Source organism: Macaca mulatta, chromosome 9 (assembly GCF_049350105.2).
Source record: "Macaca mulatta isolate MMU2019108-1 chromosome 9, T2T-MMU8v2.0, whole genome shotgun sequence".
NCBI lineage: Eukaryota > Metazoa > Chordata > Mammalia > Primates > Cercopithecidae > Macaca > Macaca mulatta.
In genome coordinates, this window is record NC_133414.1 from 136,631,300 (window position 1) to 136,659,107 (window position 27,808).

Here is a 27,808-nt window from a genome sequence, read left to right on the forward strand (position 1 = left end):
GTACAGTTTGAATTTTTGCACACACGTACACCCATGTAACCCCCACACAGATCAAGATGTGGAACATTTCAGCACCCGGAAGTTTCCCCGTACCCCTTCCCAGTCAGATCCCCCAAACCCAGGTCACTCCTGCCCTGACTCGCAGTGTAGAGCTCACCGGCCACTTCCTCTTTTGCTCACAGCAGGTAGGAGGACCTTTTACCGGGAAAAACTGTGACTATTAATTTAGGTTTAAAATGTATTGGTAACAGGCAGATCTGGCCAGTGCCTCCCTGGCTTCAATCTCTTTGGTGGCTTCCAGGATTCATCTTAGGAGGCACTGGAGGAAAAGCCCCTCTCTGTCGCCATGGCACACACGGTGACTGTCACAGCCCTCCTCTGGGCTCTCACTGCTACCACTGGATTCACTGTCTCCACCTACCCCATGCACAGCTCCTTAATTTGGGTCCCTCTGGTTTAGCTCAGTGCAGCCAAATTCACCCAGTGCCTAGGGGAGTTGGGCACTGGGCTGGCCCAGGGGCCTCTGGGATGAAGGGGACAGTCGTTGAACTGGGGTTGTCCCCAAATCAGACGTGCGACCCTAAGAGCAGCCAGGTTTTTAATTTTGTAATTGAGATATTCACATGCCATAAAATTCCTCTTCAAATACACAATTGAGTGGTCTTTAGGTTTTTAATATATTCACAATGCTGTGCAACTATCACCTCTAATTCCAGAACATTCTGTCACTCCAAAGAGAAACCCTGTACCCATTAGCAGTGACTTCCCACTCCCCACACCCCCAGCCCCCAGCAGCCTCTAGCCTCTTTCAATCTCTGTGGATTCACCTGCTCTGGGCATTTCATATAAATGGAATCAGATGATACGTGGCCTTTTGTGTCTGGCTCCATTCACTTTGCTTAATGTCTTGACCGTTCATCTGTTCTGGTGTGTGTCAGAGTTTCACTTCTTTTTGTGGCTGAGTACTATTCTACTGTGTGGACAGGCCACATTTTGTTGATCTGTTATCAGCTGATGGACATCTGGGTTGCTTCCTGATATGGTCTGGCTGCATCCCCACACAAATCTCATCTTGAATTCCCACGTGTTGTGGGAGGTCATTGAATCTTGGGGGCAGGTCTTTCCCTTGCTGTTCTGTTCTGGTGATAGTGAATTAGTCTCACAAGATCTGATGGTTTTAAAAAGGGGAGTTTCCCTGCACAAACTCTCTTCTCTTGTCTGCCGCCATGTGAGACATGCCTTTCACCTTCTGCCATGATGCTGAGGCCTCCCCAGCCACATGGAACTGTAAGTCCATTAAACCTCTTGCTTTTGTAAACTGCCCAGTCTCTCTGGTATGTCTTTTATCAGCAGCATGAAAACAGACTAATACACTTCCACTTTTTGGCTGTTGGGAATAGTGGTGCCGTGAATGCTAATGTACAGGTTTTTGTGTGGACACGTTTCCAGTTGTCTTGGATATATACCTAGTTGTGGAATTCCTGGCTCATGTGGTAATTCATGTTTAACTTTTTGAGGAATGAGTGGCCATTTTTAAAGACTGGATAAGAATATGTAAGGAAGAAAGTAAATTTATGGGAACCTTTAGGGGCTTGGCTGAATGGCCCTGCACAAGGCGTGCAGGATGCACTGCCTGAAAGCTGTGGACCCTGTGCCTGGGAGGAGGACCAGCGAAAGGCAGAGGCCCCCATGTTTCAGACGGAAAGGTTAAGTAATATGACTCTGGTAATGCAGTCCAGTTCATTTATGAGATCATGGGCCTCTTATACCACAGATGTTTTTGTGTTTTTTGCTGAGTCTTTTGCTCCTTAACCACGTTCCCTGGGTGGCCACCCTGCCAGCTGGCCCTCAGGAAGCATCGTCAGCCAGAGACACAGGCTTTGCTGGGGTCTCACCTGCCAGCAGAGGAAGACAGGCAACATGGCGGTGGATGAGGAAGTTGGGTTGTCTGTAAGAGGATGAGAAGGGCTGTCATTAAACAGGTGGGTTCAGGTGGGTCTCACTGAACCGTGAGATTTGAACCAAGACCTGGGGGAGTGAGTGAGGGGTTGGGGAAGGGAGATTAATGCGAGTTCTGGGGAAGGAATATTCCAGGTGAGGAAACAGCCACTGCACAGCCCCTCGGGTGTTGGAGAAAGACACTCAGGTGGATGGAGGGATGGAGAAAGCATGGGGCAGGGAGAGGGCTGCCAAAGGCTTTGCTTCTCTTCTGCCACGCCGGCCATCACGGGCCTTGCACAGAGGAAAGCAATGACCTGCCTTCGGGTTTCAAAAGGTCCCTCTGGCCGCTGTTTGAGAGAAGGTCACAGTGGGATGAGGGCAGAGCAGGGGGACTGCTCAGGAGGCTTTCGCAGTAACCCATGGCGTGGTGGTGGTCACTGGCACCGAGTAGGTGTCATCTCATCATCTCATCGCTGCACTCAGGTGTCATCTCATCATCTCATCGCTGCACTCGGCAGAGGTCATTGCTGCTGCTCCCGTCTGGCTCAGTCCTGTCGTCGGTCCCTGTTGTGTGTAGAAACACATACTCTGTACTTTGCCGGGATCGTAGCAGAATATCAGCTCCACCAATCGTGGTTCCCCGATGGTGACACCCATGCACTCAGGGCGTGTGTCCGTGAGCGTGGAGTTGCCTCGCGCTCGCCTGCGTGGTGTGTGTAACGCAGCTGTGCCATTGTGTGTCTCACAATTCCCAGATGGGTCAACATTGTTGCTTCTAGTTTTTTGCAACTTAAGCAGTGTCACAGTGAATATTCTTATATAAACGTGTGTGTGTTTTAAAAATAAGCTTATTTTGGAATAATTTCATATGTACTGGAAAGTTATGGAGTTAGCATGTTTTCATCCACTTTTCATCCAGTTTCATCCGTGAACACCTCACACATCCATGGTACATTTGTCACAACCAAGAAATTGACATTGGTACCCACACTATTCATGAGACATCAGACTTTATTTGGATTTTTTTCTTTTTGAGATGGGGTCTCACTCTGTCACCCAGGCTGGAGTGCAGTGCCACAGATCATAGCTCACTACAGTCTCCACCTCAAGTGATCCTCCCACTTCAGCCTCCCAAGTAGCTGGGACTACAGGGGCACGCCCCCACGCCCAGCTCAATTTTTATTTTTTGTAGAGACAGGGTCTCACTGTTTTGCTCAGGCTGGTCTTGAACTCCTGACCTCAAAGGATCCTCCTATCTAGGCCTCCCAAAGTGCTGGGATTACAGACGTGAACCACTATGTCCAGTCTTTATTTGGATTTTACTGCAAGCATATGCTTCTGTATACTTGTGTGACTATTTGTTTAAGGTGCAGTCCCTGAAGTGGGATTGTCCTGCCTGATCCTTGCTGCCACATCATTATCCCACAGGGGACAGGGCCCCACTGTCCCCCATCACTGAGCAATGTGCCCAGGTGAGATCATGGACTTGGGCCCCCTAGGCCAGCCCAGTCTCCTTGTAGCCGAGAAAAGTGAGGCTTAGCTGTCGGGGGCTGTGGGGGGATGCAGCTTGCCACGCCTAACACCCAGACGCTGATTTGGTTTACATGAGACTCTGGTCCGAGCTCATGTCTGAGACCTGGGAATCAAAAAGCCGCCCCTGCAGCCTCCAGGGACACGGCTCCCCTGGAGCCACCGTGCTGCCCCGCAGTTGTCGCCCATGGAGGCTGTAGGAGCGCCTGGCGTGGCACAGGGGACGCAAAGCCCCGGCGCTGGCTCCTCCCAACGCCTCTGTGAGTTCTGCCTCCCATAGACCACGTGTGTCATCTGCGTGCACATGTGTGAAACCCGAAAGACAAGCAGATGAGACCCGCCTGCCAAAATATTTGCTGCCGCGCAGAACAGTAAGTCGTTTTTGACATATGGATCTCAGCGCGCAGCCACAGCAAACAGGCAGCGCGGCGCTGAGGGGCACAGGTTTGCTGGGGGATGTGAGCCGGGAGCGTCGCCAGCAGCAGGCTCACCCCCTTGCGAGGGCGCGCACGGATTCGCTTGCCATTGAGAGCAGGGCCCCGAGGGGGGTCCTCGGCATAGTCCCCTCAAGTCCCCAGAACTTCACAGGCAGAGAGCCTGGCTCGAGAGTGGGCGGGAGCTCGGTCCGGCTTTGATCTGCAGGAGGTGTTGTGTGCAGAAGCCGTGGGTACCGGGAGTTACAGAGCTTCAGACCTGGAGCTGCTCCCGGGACCGACCCGAACCCAGCACCTGTGCTGACCCAAGGGTCAACCAAAGTCCTGAGTTTGGCCGCACCGAGGGAGAGGAGTGGTCACATTCCACCGGGCCTGTGGAATGGCTGGAGGAGGCAGTGTCTGATTTGGGCCCTGTAGGACCAGAGAGGGGATTTGTAGGGACAGAGCAGGAGGGAGTGGAGCTGAGGCTGGGGGAGGGCATGGTCGGAGGTCCAGAGGTGGGAGAGGGGCCGCCATCCTGAAGCACACCCCTCCTGGTCTTCCTACAGCCTCCGTCCCTTGCTGATCTTCCATGTCATGGGCTCCCGAGGGGCTTGGCTGGGGCCCACAATGTCCTTCTCCACTGTCTCCCCAGGGGACCCACCTGGGTTGTGGCCTTAAACCCAGCCAGATGATGCTTCTCCAGCCTCTGCCTCCAGCCAGGCCCTCCCCTGAGCTCAGGAGCTGCCATCAGTAGCTGTGCGACCTCCCCCTTGCCATCATGAACTATCTCAAACTTGGCAGCTTCACAACAGGGCCCTTTGGGAGTTTAAGCAGAAACAGAATATTTATGTATCATCTTAAAGTAATTCCCCCGACCTCCAAATATTTAGCAATTACAAAGGGCAAAATAGGGAGTTTACGATGAAGAATCCTGGTAGACACAGCCTTGGCCAGGTGATCAAGGTTCATGTCACCAGTCATGAAGCGGCGTGTGCTCCTGGTGCGCTGAGACGGGCAGCTCACCTCCTGCGGGTGGCCTTCCCCCAGCACACCACTCAGCCTAACCATGGGGAGCATCAGACAAAACCAAGCTGTCCGCATCTCCAAGGACAGGCACACTGGGGGTTAGGGTTTCAGCAGGGATGAGGGTAAAGTTTACTCCCTAATTTGCCCTTTACTTGGAGAAGCCCTCGCCAGCTGCCTGAGGCAGAAGCACCCGGTTCTCTCTCTGCAGGACCCGTGCTTTGTTCTTCCTGGGATGCGTCAGCCCCTGATTTTCTGTGACAGTCCCCTGAGCCCACGTCCTACCGCCTCCCCTGGGGGCGGGAGCTACAGGGTTTCTTGACTCCTACCTCAGCCCTGAGTCCAAGCTCTGAGCAGAGACCTCTGTCTGCGTCTGCAGGACTGGCAGGCCCTTGTGTCTGTCTGTCCCCTTGTCCTGGCCCCGTTTGTCCACTCCTGCACCAGCTTCCCTGGACCCACCGCCACTGCGTCACCTGGTCGGATCTGTGTCTCCTGCACTCTCACCACCTCAAACTTGCATCCTGGTCCCCCACACCCTGGTCCCCAAAGGCATTGTGCACGTGGATGAGTGAGTGGAGGAAAGGCTGGCATGTTGGGTGTGCGAGCTCGCAGGGGCGTGAGGTGCCTGGACAGCAGAGAGCCAGGGCTGGGTGAGGACGTGGGTGTCAGGTGGGGGGTCCGGGCAGCTTGGTGACCCCCTGAAAGGTTCACACCCCTTGGGGTCTGCTGTGATACATACTAATCTGTGCTTCATGAGAAATGTATGAGCCAAAAGAAATGGAGGTTCCCATTGGATTGGTCGTTTCTGCATTGTCCGGAGCTCTTAGACCTGGTTTCTTAACTGCTGTGTTCACTGAACACCCCGGGTTTGATGATCAGCTGCTGAGGGCGACGTCACGTGAGATTGTAATCGTACCGCCTGATGAAGTGCTCACACATGTTAACAACCACCTGGCAGGCAGGAGTGAGAATACAGCTTTCCCAGAAACATGTTCAAAGAAAAACCCATCACCAACCCGGCAGAACATACAGCACTAGTGTGGGGTGTGAGGCAGCAAGTGGGGGCGCTGGGGCGGCAGCAGGACCCCCTTGTGGCACCCCCATACCCCACCCCCAGACTCCTTTACATGAGCTGCCCCCAGACCCCCTCATATCCATCCTGCCTCCAGAACCCCTATATCTTGCTCCCACCTCCTCCCATATGCTTCTCCCAGACCCCCCTCCATGGCCTCCCCCCAGATCCCCCTTTGCTACCCCCCCGTATCTTACCCCCAGACCCCCCCATATCTTGCCCCCAGACCCTCCTCCATGGCTTGCCTCCAGGCCGGCTGGTAATGTGGGATACAGAGGTCTCCTTGCTGCACACACAAAACTCCTTCCCTCAGCAAGGGATAAGCAGAGGTGAGGGCAGGGGGACTGGGGGGCTGGGGTGGGGGGGTTCTTTAGGGCAGGAGTTACCCCCTGTAGATGGGGAGACCACTTTAGTGTTTGTGCAAAGCCCTGCCCTCGTGCACCTGTCCTTCCATAGCCCACGATACCCCATCCAGCCCGGGCCCTGGGTAGGCTGCTGAGCACCCGACCACAGCCAGGCCTCCATATGCCACTGTCAAGGGGACTTGGCCAGCCATGATCCTGCGCACACAGGTACATTGCTCCACCCACCCAACAGCCATGACCCAGAAATAAAGCAGGCCCTGTCATTTGCATTTTGAGGATAAGGAAACTGAATAATAGAGTCTACTGAATGCATACGCAGTCTTTCCAGACCCTATTGAGTAGGTACCACTGTCATCCCCATTTCAGAGCTAGGAGAGCAGAGGCCAGACACGTTCCGTAGCCTGCCCAGGCGGGTCCGTGCTGGACCAGGAGAAGAGCCAGGCGGGCTGATGGGTCCCGAGCTCATGCTCCTGACCGTCAGGCTGTGTGTCCTGATGGCCAAGGCCAGGGTGGCTCTGCCAAGCCCAGCCAGCCCAAGACTGGACCATCCCCAGAGTCCACTCCAGCCTCCTGGGCACAGGGGTCACCTCCCACCCCTACCCACCCTACAGCCTTTTCCCATCTAACCTTTTCTTTAAAGCAAGACATCCCTTGGAATGGGCCCACCCTGAGATTTTATGGATCCAAAGAAAAAACCTAATTAGCTTCATAAACTGTAATTGAGACTCTCCAGGGGACACACCTCAGCTTTCAGGTTCCCCAGGGACTCTGAGGCTCTGAGGCGGGTGCACAGCCAGGTCCCTCTTCACCCAGCACCAGGTGACCTGAGAGGCCTGGCCCTGCCTTCCTCATTTTGAAATGTCATCCTGTGGTCACCTCTCCTTCCCTGATGTGAAGCAGTGACCAGCTCTGCCCCATCCTACGCATGTGTGCACACACATATATGCACACACGTGTGTATACATGCACACACATGTAAATACACATACACGCACATGCATATGTTTGCACACATGCACATACCTTCACCTCCCTATCCCTCCTCAGGGAAGGCCTTCCTCGGGACTGCCCCTCCTCCACTCTGGCAGCATTGGGGCTTGAGTCTTGTGGCCCCATCACAACTGTGCATAGCTACTCCAGCTCCTCATGTGACCTCTCGGACCCCAGGCTCTGAGCTACCTGAGGTGAGGTGGGGCCACACTGGTCCCCGCCTCCGTGCAGCACACACAGCCCCATCCTGGGAGTGCCACCCAGGTTCCCTCTAACTGTGCTTTCTAGGGGCTGGGAGGACCTCTTCCTCTGTGCCAGGTGTGGTGCCAGAGTGGCCCCAGCTGAGAACCTGGCTGGGACCAAGCCCCAGGAGAGTGGTCTGGCACGTACCTGAGTCGCTCTTCCTTCCATAGACACATTTGGAGTTCCCACTGCCTTCCTAGGCCCCACCAGATGCTGTCACCTCCAGGAAGCCTTCACAGATTCCTCCCTGCTGATAGCCTCGACCTGGTTCCCAGGGCATTTGCAAGGGAGTAGAACAAATACCAAGTTCGTGCAGGGCCTGCTGGCTGTGTGCTGAGCACGAACCCCGTGACCACCTCAGGGGCAGCTCTGCGAGTCCCCACCTGGCAGGTGAGCCACAGGGCCACAGGCATGGCTGGGGGTCCTCTGCAGAGCCTGATGTGTCACTGGCCCTCATGTGTCCTTCTCCGATCTGCTCATTCATTCATTCATTCATTCATTCATTTATTCAGCAGGGGTTCTTGAGCGCCTCTGAGGGGGAGCGTCTGCTGTAAAGGACTGGCGGGATGCAGACGGTTACCACTGGTGTGACGGGCTCTGATCAGGAGGCACAGGGTATCGGGGAGCTCAGAGGGTGACATCTTACCCTGCCTTGGCAGATGTGGGGAGGGAGAGGGGTCAGGAAGGACGTAACTGTGTGTGTGGCAGGCGCTGTGGCGGCAGAGCTGAGGGGACATAGGCACAGTTGCTGGATGCAGGGCTCACACTGTGCCATACATCAGAAGCTGGCAGGGACTGAGCAGCATCTTTGCCCTCCCCCTTGCACCCTCACCACCCAGTGCAGCCCAGTACCTGGGGGGCATGGGTCAGTGCCTGGCACATTTTGTCCTGACTGTGGAAAACTCTTCACAGCCCTGAGTGCTGCTTTAGCTTTGGCCCCGCCCATCTCAGGCTGCTTGGAGGCCTGAGGCCTCTCTGGAGGGCCAGAAGGGATTCCCAGTGGCAGGATAGCGTGGACAGGGGGATCTGCTGTGTAAGCCTGGGAAATGCTGGCTGCTTGAGGCTGGCACACTCCCCTGAGGCTGTTCAGGCACGATCACTGGGTCTCCCCGTTGAAGTGGCTCTAAGGCAGGTCTTCCCGGTTACCAGCAAGCAGATACATGTTGCAATGGGCTGAGAGCGGGTGTGTATCTCATATTGCCCAGAGGAGCTTAATGACAGCCCCTCTTTAAGGAACATCTCCCAGACCCAGCGTTCTGAGCGCCCTCTGAGCAGGCAGCCCGCCACCGGGGAGCCGGCCAGTCTGAGTCAGTCCTGCCTGGGAGGCAGTCAACTCTGGGGAAGGCAGAAGAATCACAGCACTGAGCGCCGTCCAGTTTCCCCTCAACTACATTCGCGGACACGGCGCCAACAGGGGAAAACTTACATAGCACCTATTCATTCTGAGGCCTGGCCGGCCTCTGGAAATCAGCATTTCAGTGTTGGCCAGGAAGGAGGCCAGAACTGTGCTGTAGCATTTCAATGTATGGCTGTCCCACATTTTATATTCCAGTCCCCTGTTGATGGACACGTAGGCCATTTCCAGTTTTTTTCATGATCATAGATCATGCTACCGTGAACAGCTCTGGACGTGTCTCCTTGTGCAACTATGGTGCTAGGTGGTTTTCAGAGCATTTTTCCCCAAACTTGCTGGGTAATATGGTCACCTTGGAGAGCTTGTTAAATATACATATTTCCAGGTCTGCTCTGGTGGGTCTGATATTTGGAGCCAGGAATCTTTTCTTTCTTTTAACAGATACTTAAGTGATTCCTGTAGTCCAGGAAGTGTTGCAAGCCCTGATGCGGAAGAGCTCACTGGAGCAAACATGCATGTTCTGTTTTACTAATTAGATATACACTACTGATGACGCCAAAGTGGACGTGCCATTTCTATCCCCTCCAGCAGTAGGAAAGAATCCCATTATCCCACATCCTGGCCAATTCTTGGTATTGTGAGATTTTTTTAAACTTCTTCTCTGAAGACTGTGATGGTATTTTGTTGTAATATAATCCACATTTTCTATATTATTACTGTGCTTGAGCACTTCTTCAAATGTTTGATGACCTTGACCATTGAAACTTCCTTTTTGTGAATTACCTATTCATATCCTTTGTAGCTTCACTGTGGAATGCTTGTTAATGATTTGTAGCCATTCTTTATACATTTCACTCCCATTCCTTTGTCAGTTATGTGTGATGCACACGTCTGCTCCCAGTCTGTGGTTTGTCTTTCCACTTTGTTTGTGGCCTCTTGTTGGGACACAGTTTTAAATTAAAATATAATCAGATGTATTAATCATGTTGTTGTAGTTTGTGCATTTTCTATCTTGTCTAAGAAATTCATCCCTCTCCTTGTTATACTTAGAAAGAAAGATATTTTACATTCTCCTTCAGGAATTCTAAAGATTTGCTTTGCACATTCAGGTTCCAAATCTACTTGAATTTGACTTGTGTATATGGTGTGAGGTAGGGATTTGATTTTATTTTCTACATGAATAACAGTTGTTCCATTATCACTTTTGAATAGTCCACCCTTTCTCTCACTGACTTATAATGCCACCTTTGTCATATGTCAACTTTTCATATTTGCTTTATCAGTTCCTGTTAAATGTGTTTTTAAAACTTTATTGAGACATAATTCACCTATGATACAATTTACCCATCTAAAATGTATAATTAATGTTTTTCTTATAGTCATACAGCATCGCCATCAGTCAATTTTATAACATTTTCTTTTTCTTTTTTGTTTTTGTTTTTTTTTGAGATGGAGTCTTGCTCTTGTCACCGAGGCTGGAGTGCCATGGCACCATCTTGGCTCACTGCAACCTCTGCCTCCCGGGTTTAAGTGATTCTCCTGCCTCACCCTCCCGAGTAGCTGGGATTACAGGTGCCTGCCACCACACCTGGCTAATTTTTGTATTTTTAGTAGAGACGGGGTTTCACCATGTTGACCAGGCTGGTCTTGAACTCCTGATCTCAGGATCCACCCTCCTTGGCCTCCCAAAGTGCTGGGATTACAGGTGTGAGCCACCACACTTGGCTATTTTCATTACCCCCAAATAAACCTTGTACTCTTTAGTTACCTCCTCATCTCCATAGCCCTAAGCAATCACTTACCTGCTTTCTGCCTCTGTGGGTTTCCCTATTCTGAACATTTTTTATGAATGGAATCGTATAGTATGTGGCCTTCTCTGTCTTCTTTTACTCTGCATGTTTTCAAGGTTCATCCATGTTGTAGCATGTATCAGGACTTAATTTCTTTTTATGGCTGAATAATACTCCACTCTATGGATGGACCAGTTATTTATTCATTCCTGTGTTGGTGTATATTTGGGTTGTTTCTGCCTTTGGCAGTAACATATAGTAATGCTGCTGTAAGGATTCATGGGCAAGTTTTCATGTGGACATAGGTCTTCATTTCTCTTGGATATATGCCTAAGGAGTAGAATTGCTGGGTCACGTGGTATCTATTTTTAATCACTTGAGGAATTGCCAGACTATTCAAAAGCAGCTGCACCATTTTACATTCCCACCAGTAGTGTATGATGGCTGATTTATCCATGTCCTTACCAACACTTCTTATCCGACTGTTTAATTCTAGCCGTTCTAGTGGCTGGTGAAGTACTATCTCATTCAGATTTTGGTTTGCAGTTCCCTACAATGATGACTAGTGATGTCAGGCATCTTTTCTTGTACTTATTAGCCATCTGTATATCTTCCTTGGAGAAATGTCTATTCAGATTCTTTGCACATTTTAATTTTATTTATATGTGTATATATATTTTAAAGTCAGCATCTCTGTCACCCAGGCTGGAGTGCAGTGGCACAGTTACAGCTCACTGCAACCTTGAACTCCTGGGCTCAAACCATCCTTCTGCCTCAGTCTCTCAAGTAGCTAGGACTACAGGTATGTACCACCATTCCTGGTGAATTTTTATTTTTATTTTTGTAGAGATGGGATCTTGCTATGTTGCTCAAGCTGGTCTCAAACTCTTAGCCTCAAGCAATCATCCTGGCTAGGCCCCTCAAAGTATTGGGATTACAGGTGTGAGCCACCACATCTAGCCTCCTTTCAACATTTTAAAAGTGGATTAGTTGCCTTTTTATCATTGAGTTGTAAGAGTTATTTGCATATTCTGGATATAAGGCCTTTATCAAATATATGATTTACAGATACAGTTGACCCTTGAATAACATGGGGGTTAAGGGTGCTTGCTTCCTGTGCAGTAGAAAATCCGTATATAACCTTTGACTTCCCCAAAATTTAACTACAAATAGCCTGCTGTTGACCGGAAGATTTACTGAAAACATAAACTGTTGGTTAACACATATTTTGTATTTGCATTATACCCTATATTCTTACAATAAAGGAAGCCAGATAAAAGAAAATTTAAGAAAAGCATAAGGGGCTGGGTGTGGTGGCTCACACCTGTAATCCCAGCACTTTAGGAGGCCAAGGCAGGTGGATCGCTTGAGCTCAGGAGTTCGAGACCAGCCTGGGCAACATGGTGAAACCTTGTCTCTATTTAAAAAAAGAAAATATATTTACTGTTCATGAAGCAGAAGCGAATTATCATGAAGGTCTTTATCTTCATTGCCTTCACATTGAGTAGGATGTGAGTAGGCTGAGGAGGTGGAGGAAGAGGAGGGTTGGTCTTGCTGTCTCGGGGTGGCAGAGGTGAAAGAAAAACTGCATATAAGTGGGCCCATGCAGTTCAAACATGCAGTTAAGGGTCAACTGTATTTTCTCACATTTTGTGGGTTGTCTGTTTATTTTCTTGATGTTGTTTTTTAAAGCACACAAGTTTTTAAAGTTTTGATGAAGTCCATTTTATCTTTTCTTTTGTTGCTCATGGTTTTGGTGGCATATCTAAGAATCCTTTGATAAATCTGAAGCCATGAAGATTTACCCCTGTGTTTTCTCCTAAGAATTGTGTATTTTTAGCTGTAATAGATAGGTTTTTGATACATTGTTAATTCACTTTTGCATATGGTGTGAGGTAAGGGTACAACTTCTATTCTTTTGCATGTGGCTATCCAGTTTTCCCAGCAACATTTGTTGAAGGCTATTCTTTCCCCTTTGAACGGTTATGGCACACTTGTCAAAAATCAGTTGACCATTGTAGTAGGCTGTTCTTGCACTGCTATAAAGAAATGGCCTGGGTAATTTATAAGAAAAGAAACTTAATTGGCTTATAGTTCTGTAGGTTGCACAGGACGTATAGCAGCATCTGCTTCTGGGAGGCCTCAGGATGCTTCCAGCCATAGTGGAAGGCAAAGCAGGAGTAGGCATCTCACATGGTGAAAATGGGAGCAAGGGTGGCGGGGGTGCCATATACTTTAAATGACCAGATCTCATGATAACTCACTCACTATTGCAAATATGGCACCAAGCCCTGAGAGATCTGCCCCATGACCCAAACACCTCCCACCATGCTGCACCTCCAGCATGGAGGATTACAATTTGACATGAGATTTGGGTGAGGACAAATATTCAAACTAAATCAACCATATACACAAAGTTTTATTTCTAGACTTTCAGTTCTATTCCGTTGATCACTGACATGATTACTGTTGCTTTGTAGTAAGTTTTGAAATTAGGAAGTATGAATCTTCCTACTTTGTACTTCTTTTTCTAGATTGTTTTGGCTATTCTGGGTCCTTTATAATTCCATATGAATTTTAGATTCAACTTGTCAATTTCAACAAAGAAGTCAGCTGGGATTCTGAAGGGGATTGTATCACGTCTGTAGCTCAATTTGGGGAGTGTCTTAGTCCATTTGTCCTGATATAACCAAATACCTGAAACTGGGTAATCTATAAATAAGAGAAATTTAGCTTGGGCAAAATAGGGAGACCCCATCTCCAAAAAACAAAACAAAAAAATCAGGCATGGTGGCATGCATCTGTAATCCCAGCTACTCAGGAGGCTGAGGTGGGAGAATCACTTGAGCCCAGGAGGTCAAGGCAGCAGTGAGCCATGATCCACTATTGCATTCCAGCCTGGGCAACAGAGCAAGACTCTGTCTCAAAAAAAAAAAGAGAGAGAGAAAAAGAACAGCAGTTTATTTCCTCACAGTTCTGGAGTTGGGAATTCAAGATCAAGGCACCAGTAGGTTGGTGGCTGGTGAGGGCTACTTTCTGCTTTCAAGATGGTGCCTCTTGGTTTGTCCTCACGTGGTGAAGGAGGGAAAGGAGAAACAGGGACGAACAGTGTTCATAGCAGCTCTTTTATTTATGAATTGCTAATCCCACTCATGAGAGCAGAGCCCTCCTGACTGAATCACCTCCTAAAGGCCCCACTTCTAAATACTATCACGTTGCTGGTTTAGTTTCAACACATGAATTCTGGGGGGATGTTCAGACTGTAGCAGGGAGCATTGCCATCTTAACAATATTAAGTCTTTTGCTCCACACACATGGGATGTTTTTCTGTTTATTTAGATCTTCTTTAATTTCTTTAAACAAGTATCATTAATCCAAAAATCTGAAATCTGGTATGCTCCAAAACCTGAAACTTTCTGAACACTAACATGACAGCAACAGTGGAAAATTCCACCCCTGTCCTCATGTGATGGGTCGCAGTCAAAACGCAATCAAACCTTGTTTCATGCACAAAATTATTTAAAATTTTGTATAATTACCCTCAGGCTATGTGTCTAAGCATATATGAAACACATATAAATTTTATGTTTAGACTTGGGTCCCATCCGCAAGACAATCTCATGTATATGCAAATATTTCAGAATCAAAAAATATATATAGAAATAAATTTGAAACACTTTTGGTCCCATGCATTTTGGATAAGGGATTCTTTACTTGTATTTTGTAGTGTTCACAATATAAACTATAATATAATACAAACAATATAAGCTTAAATATAAAATTTGCCCTTCTTTTGTCAAATTTACTACTGAGTATTTTATTCTTTTTGAGCTACTATAAATGGGGCTGCATTCCTGTTAGATTTTTTTCTTTCTTTCTTTTTTAAGAAATGGAGACTTAGGCCGGGAGCGATGGCTCACACCTGTAATCCCAACACTTTGGGATGCCAAGGCAGGCAGATTGCCTGAGCTCAGGAGTTTGAGACTAGCCTGGGCAACACAGTGAAACCCCGTCTCTACTAAAATACAAAAAATTAGCCAGACGTGGCAGCATGCACCTGTAGTCCAAGCTACTTGGGAGGCCAAGGCAGGAGAATTGCTTGAACCCGGGAGGTGGAAGTTGCAGTGAACCGAGATCGTCATTTTTGGAGATAGAGTCTTGCTCTGTCCAGGCTGGAATGCAGTGACACAATCTTGGCTCACTGCAACCTCTGCCGCCTGGGTTTAAGTGATTCTCCTGCCTCAGCCTCCCGAGTAGCTGGGACTATAGCTGTGTGCCACCACACCCAGCTCATTTTTATATTTTTAGTAGAGGCAGGGTTTTGCCATGTTGGTCAGGCTGGTCTCAAACTCCTGACCTCAAGTGATCTGCCTGCCTCGGCCTCCCAAAGTGCTGGGATTACAGACGTGAGCCACCGCGCCCGGCTTAGATGTGTTTTTAAAACAACATTGTGTAGTAAATTTTTCTTAGGCTGGTTCAAGGCTAACACGCTGAAGGTCCCAGGTAGTGAAGCAGGTGAGTCCTGAAGGACTGTGCCCCTCCCACACCCACCCTAGCAGCTGTTCCACGTTGTAGATGGGTCCCTGTGTCCCTGCATTGTCACCTTCCTGTCTAAATGAGAGGCGGGGAGAAGGAGGGGTGAAGACCAGTGAGCTTAGTCACCTCGAGGAGTGGGGCCGGTGCAGAGAAAGATGTGAACTGTTCCCCTAGTCCTCTTCCTTCTGGGGTTGGGAGGGGAAATAGCCCTGAGCCAGCATGGACTGTGGTCAGTTACAAATGTGAGGGGGCCGGGCCCCTGCCCTGAAGGATCTCCCAGATTTGTGGGGAAGACACAAACTCAGCACAGAATGGAAAGGGGCCTGGGGACACAGTGCTATGCCGAGCTTGGAATTTGCTTCATGAAGGGACAGCCAGTAGTGTCTGTGCAGGTCCAGGGAGGCTCCACAGGGGAAGTGAGATTGGAGCTGAGGCTTGAAAGAAAGGCGGACCGAGAGGAGACGACTTTCCAGGGCAGGAAGTGGCCTGCAGAGAGGCCCCGAGGCGGGAAGGACCACAGCTCTCCTGTGGACCTCCTCTTAGTACTATCAATTTTAATTACTCAAAGAATTATATAATTAAAGGTGTGCTCATTTAAACAGACCTTCCCTGGATTAAGAGTAATTAAGTTTTATTGTCATTATCTTGGAAATTGCCTTGCCATGGACCTGTGAACACCGACTTATTTATGTATATGTGCAGAGAAATCATCTCATGGATTTTCTTTTCAACTGAGATGACCTTGGGCGATTATCAAGGTCAGGTGGTGCCCATTAAAGGTAACAAACAACCCTTCGGGCTGGTGTGGGGGAGCCCTAATTTGCAGCGCTTGCCACTTTCTTTTTTTTTTTTTTCTTTTTTGAGATAGAGTTTCACTCTTGTCACCCAGGCTGGAGTGCAGTGTGTGATCTTCACTCACTGCAAAACCTCTGCCTCCCAGGTTCAAGTGATTCTCCTGCCTCAGCCTCCCGAGTAGCTGGGATTACAGGCACCCACCACCATGCCAGGCTAATTATTTTTGTATTTTTAGTAGAGATGAGGTTTTGCCATGTTGGCCATTCTGGTCTTGAACTCCTGGCCTGAAGTGAGCCGCCCGCCTCGGCCTTCCAAAGTGCTGGGATTACAAGCATGAGCCACTGTGCCCGGCCTCCACTTTCTGTGGTGTAAATATTCCTACCATGGCCAGTTTCCTCTGGGGGACCCATGTCCCCTCCACTTCTGCCTCCATTCCTACCGTGGCCAGTTTCCTCTGGGGACCCATGTCCCCTCCACTTCTGCCTCCATTCCTACCGTGGCCAGTTTCCTCTGGGGACCCATGTCCCCTCCACTTCTGCCTCCATTCCTACCATGGCCAGTTTCCTCTGGGGACCCATGTCCCCTCCACTTCTGCCTCCATGGTCTTTGCTTGTTTATTTTCAAATGTGGCCAAAGTCCACCCTGAGGCTGGGCGCAGTGGCTCACGTCTGTAATCCCAGCACTTTGGGAGGCCGAGACAGGCGGATCACCTGAGGTCGAAAGTTTGAGCCAGCCTGACCAACATGGGGAAACCCTGTCTCTACTAAAAATACAAAAATTAGCCGGGCATGGGGGCACACGCCTGTAATCCCAGCTACTTGGGAGGCTGAGGCAGGAGAATCACTGGAAACCAGGAGGTGGAGATTGCAGTGAGCTGAGATCACGCCACTGCACTCCAGCCTGGGTGATTCCATCGAAACAAACAAACAAACAAACAAACAAAAAACCAAAAAAACCCACCCTGAGTTTAAAAGAAAAGAGCTAAGAAATGCTTGCTGGGCTGTCTCGGGGTGGCCACGGAACTCCCGTGCCTGCCACAGATGAGGACGTGGAGGCCCTGGGTGAGTGCTGAATGCAGGCTGTGGGACAGGGCTGCCGGCCTCTGTAAGGATGGGGACCCCAGACCCACCCGGTGGAGCTGGGGCTGACGGCTGTGATAAACACAGCCTCACCCCGGCCTTGCCCACCGCCACTGGCTGCCAGCTTTGACGGACGGCCCCACTGCCACTGCCCCTCTCCAGGCAGGCCACATTCACAGGTGCTCTGTACAGAGAGCAGAAGTTTGAGGGAACATGACCCCTGAACAGGCACTTGCTGAGGCCCGGGGCTTCATGTGTCAGGCCCAGAGGTGGCCACAGGCACAGCACGCGTCCCTCAGTCTCGCCACCTCCGCTGCCTTCCAAAGTGCCCTGGGTCGAGCTGACTGGAAGCACTGCTTCCTAGAGCAGCCACTTATGCTTGTACTTTTTTCTTTTCTTTTCTTTTTGTTTTTTTTAGACTGAGTCTCGCTCTGTTGCCCAGGCTGGAGTGCAGTGGCACGATCTCGGCTCACTGCATTCTCCAGTTGAGGTGATTCTCCTGCCTCAGCCTCCTGAGTAGCTGAGATTACATGCATCCACCACCATGCCCGGCTAATTTTTGTATTTTTAGTAGAGATGGGATTTTGCCATGTTGACCAGACTAGTCTCGAACTCCTGACCCCAAGTGATCCGCCTGCCCAAAGTGCTGGGATTACAGGCAGGAGCCACAGTGCCCAGCGCTACTTTTTCATTTTGAAATCAATACAAGTTTTTACAAATGTCTGCAAAAAAAATATCCATATTGGTAGGTCCTGGCTCCTGAGAATCTGAGGTGACAGCAGCTTGCAGAGGACACTGCTCCCCCAACACTGCCTTCCAAGGGAGACATGCCCCACCCCAAGGCCTCCCTTGTCCCCTCCCTCCTCTGACAGTCAGGTCCAGGGGGCCCTGGAGAGGGCCCTGGACCACCCTCCACACATGTTGCACAGTGCCCTGGGAGTGAGGAAGGAAGGGCAAAGGTTAGGGAAAACCAGACGTCAATTTCTTGACCAGCCGCAGCAGGAGCAGCGCGGTTATTTATAGCCCTGTTGGAGCGCCCTTAAATCAAGGCTTTCCCCAGCAGTGCGGCTGTGAAGGCTCCGCGATGATGTCATGGTGCCCCTCCCTTGAACCATCCCAGAGAAAGCAGGCCTGTCACCTTCAAGGACCAATGCTTCTGCCGGGACTCGAGCAGAACCTGTTCCTGCTGCTGCAAGGTTTACAGGCAGCCTTCGGGACAGTCCGTGCAGAAACGTCAGGAACCTTTTCCTGCATAAAGTATCTCAGAGCTTATAGCACCTCCTTGGCGGTGGCCGTGCCTGCAGTCTGATACATGGGACCTCTGACCTCTGTCTCACTTGGAGTGTGCACCGCAGGTCCTAATTCCTTATCTGTTCCAACCGCAAAAGCTTCCACTGCGGGATGGAGCCCTGCTATCATTCAGGCTTCTGAGCTACCTGGAAGGCAAAGGCCTCTCTGTGAAAATGCAAACTTGGCTTTAAAAAGCTGACACGGGGCCGGGCGCGGTGGCTCAAGCCTGTAATCCCAGCGCTTTGGGAGGCCGAGATGGGCGGATCACGAGGTCAGGAGATCGAGACCATCCTGGCTAACCCGGTGAAACCCCATCTCTACTAAAAAATACAAAAAACTAGCCGGGCGAGGTGGCGGGCGCCTGTAGTCCCAGCTACTCGGGAGGCTGAGGCAGGAGAATGGCGTGAACCCGGGAGGCGGAGCTTGCAGTGAGCTGAGATCGCGCCACTGCACTCCAGCCTGGGCGACAGAGCGAGACTCTGCCTCAAAAAAAAAGAAAAAAAAAAGCTGACACGGGCTCAACCATGGAGTTGCTTAGATGCAGTTCACAATCTCGCAGGCCCACGGCAGGATTCCACCCAGGGGAAGGTCCTGGAGGTGGCCATGTGGCTCAGCAGAATGAGCTGGGAGGAGTGGGACCATTGGCACAAGAGCAGGGGCCAGGCTCAGTGCACGGGTCCCAGTGTGCAGAGCTCACCGGCCCCAGCTTTCATCACCCATCTGAGATCGGCCTCCTTCACCCCCGTTCTCTGGGACTTCCTTGCTGTGTTAGAGACTCGAGCAAGACCTTTCCTTGGCCATCCCCGGATGGACCTGCCTTTCCTGCATCTCTGGGGGTGAGGTCGGCTCTCGTTCAGGCCTGCAGGGTTCCTGGTGCCACAGCCCCTCTGGTTGGAAGGCCCCCTGCGTGCAGCCCTGTTCTCCAGCCCTGCTCAGCTCTGAATGAGTTCATTATTTCTCAGCTCGCCCTGGCCGCCAGGCTGGCAGTTCTTCGGGCTGGCGGGGTTCGGGAGCTGTCAGCCTGCCAAATCCAGTTGTTTGACTTCATGTTTCAAGGCCAAGTCCTTTCAGGAAAGTTCTCTCCATCCCACAACTCCACCACCCCCCGCCCTTAGAAAAATAAATGCGTGACTGACTGGCTTTGCAGGTTTTTCATCCACGGTTCTTTCCAAAGAATAGTGTGAAGAGCTCATTTGGCTCGTTCATGTGACGTCCTCTCCCAGTCCCTGTCTCTCTCTCCTTCCACAGCCACATGAAACCGAAGTGGGAGAACAAGGTGTGGCGCATTGTTGGGGGTGGGGTGCGGAGCAGGCATCGGCTTTGGTCGAGGTCTGCAAAGGAAAGCACCACTGCTGCCAGGCTGCTCAGGAGTGGCTCCCACCCTCGACCTCGGGGAAGTGCTGGAACCCTCCGCACGAGGGCAACCTTCCTTGGGCTCTGAAGGCGCCTCTCATCCTCTGAGCCCAGAAGACTTCTCCTGACCCAGAATTCTGAGTTGAGTTCTGATGCAGGCATGGGCGATGGTGAGCAACTCCAGGCTGCCCCAAGAAAGCCACTGTGTGACCCCATTAGGGGACTTGGCTCCCCTGCCAAGCCCCCACCCAGCACCTGCCCTTTGTGTCATGACTAGACTTGTCACTTCTAGCCCAGGAGCTCCAGGTGAAGGGGACTGCGTTGGTCCTGTCTGCCCAGGGCTCTCCCCACCCACACAGTGCACCTGTCCCACGGAGGCACCAACAAGGCTCAGCTGAGCCCCTGCCAGAGGAGACACGGTGGGCTGCAGCCCCAGCGCTGCCACCTGCCTGCCTGCTCTGCCACCAAGGGAAGCCACGTCCCCTTCCTGAGCCTGCTTCTCTGTCCACAAAACAAAGACCAGATAATTCGAGTGCACACTTGGAAGGACAGGATGGCTTTGTATCCATCTGGCTGTGCCCTGTAACTCAAGGGATGGGACTGTGTCATTGGTAAACACTGCAACAGGCCTCCTTCCCAGGAAACAGGATCTCTGTCCCAGACAGAAGCGGTCTCGCCCATCCTGGGGCCTGAGAGCATCATTCCTTTGTGAAGTTTCCACCAGACTCAAACCTGAGGAATTCCTGTTTCCTCAAGTCTCTGTGTGGGGAGTACAGAGTGGTCCTCTGAGGGGGATGGAGTGTGCAGGAAATAAGCCAGGGGGAGGGGGCACAGCGGGTGGGTGTTAACTGCTGCTTCCGGGTCAGTCTTGTTAATGAAAGCGGGGGCGAGGCAAGGGGGGAAGACTCCCTGCACCTGACCAGTGGCGTATGTGTGGCTCCAGCCGGCATGGCCTGAGCTGCCAGTGAGGGAGAGGGCCTCGGAGAAAAGACAAAAGCTGGGGTACCCCTGAAGGTAGGGCAGAGCTGGGGCAGTCGGGCTCTTCCACAGGTGCAGGCCTGGCGCTAGAGGACAGAGTCCATATCACCCCCGACCCCCACCATCTCCCCCACCATGGACAGTGTAGAGCAGGCTCCTGAGGATGAGGCAGCCTGACTCCTACCCCTGGGCTGTCCCCCTGACTTCTGCTTTCTCTGGAAGTCTGGGGTTCCAGGCCACGCAGGTAGAGAACATCAGGTTTAGGACAAAGTCATTGTGGGCACTGAGGCCCAGAAAAGGGACTTGCCCAAGGCCACATAGCAGGTGGCTGGCACTGTGCCCATGTCTCTGTTACTCCTTCCTCTGCTTGCTTTGGGTTTATTTTGCTCCTCTTCTACTTCCTTAAGATGGGAGCTTCAATGATCAGTTTCAGACCTTTCCTCTCTTCTAACAAGCATTTGGTACTATGAATTTCCCTCTGAATCCTGCTTTAGCTGCATCCCAACTTCTGATACCAGGTAGGAGTAATTGTTCTAAGCTCCACAGCTGACTCCAGAGAGCAGCCACATTTGAGAAACGTTCTCATCTTCTCTCTGATCTTGGGTCTCTGACAATGGAACTAGCAACACTTCCTGGTTCTGAGGGCTCCGAGGAGCAAATTAGACTCTGTCTGGTGGTGAAGAACTTTGTTTAGGAACAATTTAAGATGTCAACAGGTTGATCTGCTCTCCTCCCTCCTTCTCCCCACCTTGTAACACACCCTAGACAAGTCAGCGCTCAAGTTTATATGAACAAATAAGCAAGTAAAATTAGTTAGGAAATCAAATCTTGGGCTTGGGGAACAATAAGAGGAGGCAAGCCCTATGGGACGGTAAACTGCAATGTAAAGCCCCATTTGCTGGCACAGTGTGGTCTGGCATGTGACTAGGTGAGGGACAGTGCAGGGTGGCCTCCTGCATATGCCAGGCTCTGTGTACCGCATCTCTCACCAGGAAGGCAAAACCTGGCAGATGGCACCTGGGTCTGATGGATCCTCAACCCTCTCAGCACCCCAAAGAGGGAGGTCCCATTACCCTCGCTCACCCAGCCCCAGGCTGGCCCTGTCAGCTCTTGAATTGCAGCATACTCAAGCCCTTAAAGCACAGTGGACCTAAGGGTCAGGTTTGAGCTTTCATGGTGAGACCCTAAGGTCACTGGTGGGGAAAATGAGTCACTGGTGGGGAAAATGAGTCACTGGGGCATTCCCCGAACTTGGGAAAAGCCCTGGCCCCAGAATCTTGAGCCTACATTGCTGCCAAGTTCCCGATTTCCCTTCCAGTCCTCAGTTTCCCCTTCTCTCTGGCACCCTCCTAAGGACCACTGAGCCTCAACCATCACCATAGCCATGGCTGGTGCCCAGGAGGTGGGAGCTGTGGAGCTGCCTCCAGGCCTTCCCAGAGGCCCCATGGCTGTCTTACTTGGTTTATGGCTTCCCAGTAAATGGTGGGACAGGACCAGGGTCTGAGGAAAAGCAAAGCAGTGTTGACAGAGTGCCCTGGAGGGCGGCTTGTCTCCCTGGCCTGGAGAGGAAAACTGAAGAAAACAAGATTCCGTCTAGGAATCGTCCAGGGCGCGGCGGCCCGCCAGGAGCCTGGGCAACTTGGATGGGGTCCCTGTGGGCACAGTTGGCCCAGTGTGGGGTGCACCGCCCCGGGCAGGCTGGCGTCCCGGCGGCCAGAATGAATGGACCCTCACTGGGCCGCTTTGACAATTTATGAGGTGACGATGTTGCAGCTATGATTAATGAGGTGGCCTCAGTCAGCGTTTCGGGGAACCGGGTGCAAGTTGCTAGGTAAATACAGGGGGAGGGTGCTGCCCTCCCCACTGGCCTGCTCCAGGTCCCTGTGCTATGCCTCAGTCTCCCCATCTGTGTGGAGGAACTGATGAAGACAGCACATGCCCCCTGCCCCGTCCCCTGGATTGCAAGTCCAGACAGGAGAGAGCGTCCTGGGAAGCCAGCCGAGAGTGCCTCTCTCTGTTCGGGTCCTGCAGCCCGTGGGTGGCAGGCAGGTAACGCTGTCTGCCCAGAGCCAGGCTGCGCTCTCAGGAGGGACACAGACTCTTATCCTCTTAGGTGCAGCCTCCCTGGCCGCCTTGGGTGAGCATCTGCCCCTCCCAGGCCTCAGTTTCCACACCTGAGATGTGAAGGGTTGCACCCTAAAAGCCCTCCAGCTCTCAGGTTGGGGGAGCACTCTTCTTTCCCTGCAGTTGTTTCCAGCATTAGAGTCACACGGGGGTCCGCGTCCCAGCCCCCGCATGCTGGCTGCATGACCCAAACTTTACTCCCATGTCTTCCTCTTGGGGGTGTGACATGAGGTCTTCCCCAAGTGGCCCCGAGTGAGGCACCACCATGGACCTGCTGGGCAGACCCCCAGGGCACTCTATCCAGAGAGTGGCAGATCCAAACATGACATCCCCAGTGGCCATGGCTGAGGAGAGGGGCTGGAGCGAGGACCAGCCTTGGGCAGTCTCCAGGTCATGTGTGTTTGACACGGGAGGTTTCACTGGCTCCAGGGGCTCCCTCGGCTGACGGAAGCTGTCCCTTACTCCATAATTTACTGATATGGTCTATGGAGCAGGTGGCATTTGCCATGCCTGCCCTGCTTGGGTATTTGGCCCCAGGGCCAGGGCTGGCCTGGATTTTCCCTCTCACAGCTATTGAGCACCAGGCCCTTGCCGCGTCTGGCTGGGCTGCAGAATGCCCTTGACCTTTCGGCATCCTCAGTACCTCTGTGGAATGGCACCATGACCAAACTAGAGACTTTGCTCTTGTTATGCACATTATTAAGACAGCATCGCCAGACATGGTGGCTCACACCTGTAATCCCAGCACTTTGGGAGGTTGAGGCAGGCGGATCACTTGAGGTCAGGAGTTCGACACCAGCCTGGTCAACCTGGGGAAACCCTGTCTCTACTAAAAAATACAGAAGCTAGCAGGGCGTGGTGGCGTGCGCCTGTAATCCCAGCTACTCAGGAGGCTGAGGCAAGAGAATCGCTTGAACCTAGGAGGCAGAGGTTGTAGTGAGCTGAGATCATGCCATTGCACTCCAGCCTGGGCAACAGAGTGAGACTCCATCTCAAAAAGAAAAGAAAAGAAAAGAAAAAAAGAAAAGAAAAAAAAGACAGCATCACTGTAGCCAAAGGAACTTAAAAGAAAAAAGTGCATGTTTACACAGTTGTTCATTTCCTCCAGTTTCCTGCCAGCCCCCTTCTGTAGCTATGGGCACGTGCACATGTAAGTCTTGTCTTCTCTTTCTCACCCTGCTCATTGTTCATGGCTGCATAATATTTTACAGAGCAGATAAACTCTGCTGGCCTTAACTACTCCCCAGAGTCAGACGTCTCCTTTTCTGTTGTAAATATCTCTGCAATTCCTATAGCTTTTTCCCTTCAATTCAGTAAACTTTTATTTATTTATTTTTTAAATTTGAGACTGAATCTCACTCCGTCACCCAGGCTGGAGTGCAGTGGCGTGATCTCAGCTCACTGCAACCTCTGCCTCCCACATTCAAGCGATTCTCCTGCCTCAGCCTCATGAGTAGCTGGGATTACCGGCGCCTGCCACCACGCCTGGCTACTGTGTGTATTTTTAGTAGAGATGGGGTTTCACCATGTTGGCCAGGCTGGTCTAGAACTGACCTCAGGTGATCCACCCACATTTGCCTCCCAACGTGCTGAGATTACAGGTGTGAGCCACCGTGCCAGGCCAAATTCAGTAAACTTTTAAGTTAAAAACAAATGTATTTTTAATTGACAATTAATTGTATTAGTGAGACTTTATGGAAAACTTTCCACGTGCCAGGCTGTGGGTGGGGTCTCTTTAGAGCTGAGTCTCTGGGAAAGGCTTCCAGGAGGGGGGTTGAAGAGCACGATCTCCTTGTGGAGTTAACAGCAACATTCGGATCGCCCCCGGCAGAAGCGCCGCCAGCCGGCACCTCTGGGGAGGGAGATCGCGGTGGAGAGCGGGTGTGCGAGCACATACAAGCCCTGCCGCATCACCAGCCAGGAGCCCATCACCAGCCAGTGCTTCCTACATGGTGCCTAGTTGGTCCTCACACTGATGCGCCTCCAAAGGGAGCCACCTGTTCAGAGTGGGATTTGGATCTGGAGCATAGTCTGGAGCCTGTGCTGGAAATGCTACAGCCAGGCCCTCTGCACCAGGGTCCCGTGCACCCCAGGGGGTACAGTCACCTCCCTGGGCACATGGGGAGTTCCTGCTGGAGCCCAGTGATGGGTGGGAGCTGATGGAAGCTGACATCCCGAGAGGTCACGAGTGGGCCGGATGCCGTTTCCTGTTCTCCGTTCTCCCCACTCCTGCAGGGCTGGAATCCAGTGATGGTTAGCGTGTGCTGGGCCATCACCCAGGACCCTCACCACAGGGCATATGAGTGTGCAGAACTGGCATTAAAATATTTCATTCCATCAGTGTGGTGGCTCATGCCTGTAATCCCAGCACTTTGGGAGGCCAAGACAGGAGGATCACTTGAGGCCAGGAGTTTGAGACTAGCTTGGGCAACATAGCAAGACCTCATCTCTACAAAAAAAAAAAAATATATATATATATATATATATATCAGCTGGGCGTGGAGTCGTGGAGTGGCTGTGGTGGTGTGCACCTGTGGTCCCAGCTACTCAGGAGGCTGAGGTGGGAGGACCACTTGAGCCCAGAAATTCAAGGCAGCAGTGAGCTGTGATCACCACTGCACTCTAGCGTGGGTGACAGAGCAAGACCCTGTCTCTAAAATAAATAAACAAAATGTTTTGTTTACCATGCGATATGGTTTGGCTGTGTCCGCACCCAAATCTCATCTTGAATTGTAGCTCCCAGAATTCCCACATATCATGGGAGGGACCTGGTGAGAGGTAGTTGAATCATGGGGGCAGGTCCTGCCCGTGCTGTTCTCGTGATAGTGAGTAAGTCTCATGAGATCTGATGGTTTTATAAATGGGAGTTCCCCTGCGCAAGCTCTGTTGCCCGCCACCACGTAAGATGTCCCTTTGCTCTTTTTTTTTGTTTGTTTTTTTGCTTTAGACAGAGTCTCACTCTGTTGCCCAGACTGTAGTGCAGTGGCGTGATCTCTGCTCACTGCAACCTCTGCCTCCCAGGTTCAAGCATTTCTCCTGCCTCAGCCTCCCAAGTAGCTTGGAATACAGGCATGCACCACCACACCCAGCTAATTTTTGTATTTTTTATTAGAGAGGGGGTTTCACCATGTTGTCCAGGCTGGTCTTGAATGCCTGATCTCAAGTGATCCACCTGCCTCAGCTTCCCAAAGTGCTGGGATTACAGGCGTGAGCCACTGCACCCAGCCCCTTTGCTTTTCCTTTGTCTTCCACCATGATTGTGAGGCCTCCCCAGCCATGTGGAGTTGTGAGTCCACTAAACCTCTTTCTTTTATGCATTACCCAGTCTCAGGTATGTCTTTTTTAGCAGCATGAAAACAGACTAGTACACCATGTCATTTAATGAGGCTGGGCCTGCCTCTCTCTGATGGAATGACTCCTCCCCAGGTGACAGCCTCTGGTCCCCTCTGCCATCACACTGGCCTTTGGAGTGACTTCTGCATGGGGATGCTGGGCGGGGTTGGGGGGTGAGCACTGGAGAGGGAGCAGCCCCAGCTCTGTTCTTCCCCACCCCCTGCGACCTGGTTGGGGACACGAGGAGGGCACCCAGCAGGCTGCCAGGGGTAGGAGGAGGGACTGCAGTCTGGCCTCAGAACCTGGCTGTCCCCTGTGGCACCACACAGCAGGGACCTCAAGAGTTTGCATCCATCAAAGATGGCCAGGGGTCTGCTCATGTGGGAAGCATGGCTTCTGAGCCCCCAGAGAGCCTGTGCTGGAGCCTTGGCTGCCATAGAAGGCCATTCGCATCCCTCACGCCCTGGCCTGTGCTGCTGGGAAGGTTGTCACTCCTAAACAGTTATCTGCTTCTGTGTTAACCTACAGGGATTACTTCTTTGCTTTGGCTGCCAGGGAACTCAAAGCTAAGTTTTTTCACTCAAATTCCCAGGCCTCTGGTGTAGATATCTCCTTTCTTACTGTGGTTTCTGAGCCACCCTGCAAACTTCCTCTGGATCTGTCCCAGTACAAATATAACTGTGTGCCCTTCTAGGCTACCTGGGATACTTAAAAAGTAAAGATAACTCTTTGAGGCTTAACGTGCATACAGCGAAGTGCGTGAATCTGAAGCGTGTGGCTGATGAATCTGTACACATCACTGTCCCCCCACCCAGATGAAGATGAGTACCTCCAACACCAAGCCCCCCTCCACCCAGTCAACACTCTTCTCCAGAGGGAGCCAGCCCGTGCCTTCACCCCCCTCTTCTGCCTGATGGTAAACTTGAGGTGAATGGGCTCCTACACATGTACACCCACTCGTTCATTTCACGCGTGTTGTTCTGTGCAGCCAGACTCCGTCCTACGGCATCCGTGGGTGATGTTTCATCACGAGGCTGGACCACGATGTATTTGTCGTTTCACTGTTGCTGGATACGGGCTGTTTCTGGCTTGGGGTCCTTATGAACAGAGCTGATCAGAACATGCCTGTCCACGGCTCTTGGTGGACATAGCCTCATTTCACGTATGTGACTCAGGAGCAAGGCTGCCGGGTCCCGCGGCATTTATGTGTTTAGTGTGGGAGATTCTCGCCAAACATTTCCCCACAGGGTCTGATGCACCATATTGCGCTCCCGCCAGCCTCGCGTGAGTTCCCATAACACCATGCCTTCTGCAGTACACGGTGTGACTGGACCTCTCCACGCTGGCCATTCAGGTAGGCGTGGAGCGGTGTCATTTCCTTGCTGAAGGGCCTGCACGAGTCCCTTTTAGGTGGAACACACGCAGAGTGGGCCGACACGCATAGGAAGTCCCGTGTGAAGCCTTGGAGAGCCATGGAGGTAGCACAGCCGCATCTCTAAGTTGGGGCCGCGCTTTTCTTGGAACAAGAGCCCTACACGTGGGACCCTAAACAGCACCCGGGGAGGGGCAGCCTGGCCTGTGAGCAGGGGGGCACCA

At 51.6% G+C, this 27,808-nt stretch overlaps 1 protein-coding gene across 3 annotated transcripts in view; it reads left to right on the forward strand.

Moving 5' to 3' along the window:
• Positions 1–27,808, forward strand: part of LHPP (phospholysine phosphohistidine inorganic pyrophosphate phosphatase) — a 150,403-nt gene that overhangs the window by 105,615 nt on the left and 16,980 nt on the right. The window contains exon 7 of one of the 3 annotated variants that reach the window (XM_077947813.1): positions 9,376–9,481. The exons of the other annotated variants lie outside the window; for them this stretch is intronic. Coding sequence (XP_077803939.1) covers positions 9,376–9,466 — 91 coding nt within the window. The 3' untranslated portion in view covers positions 9,467–9,481. Of the gene's footprint in view, positions 1–9,375; positions 9,482–27,808 lie in introns of those variants that run through there. 3 annotated transcript variants of the gene reach the window in all.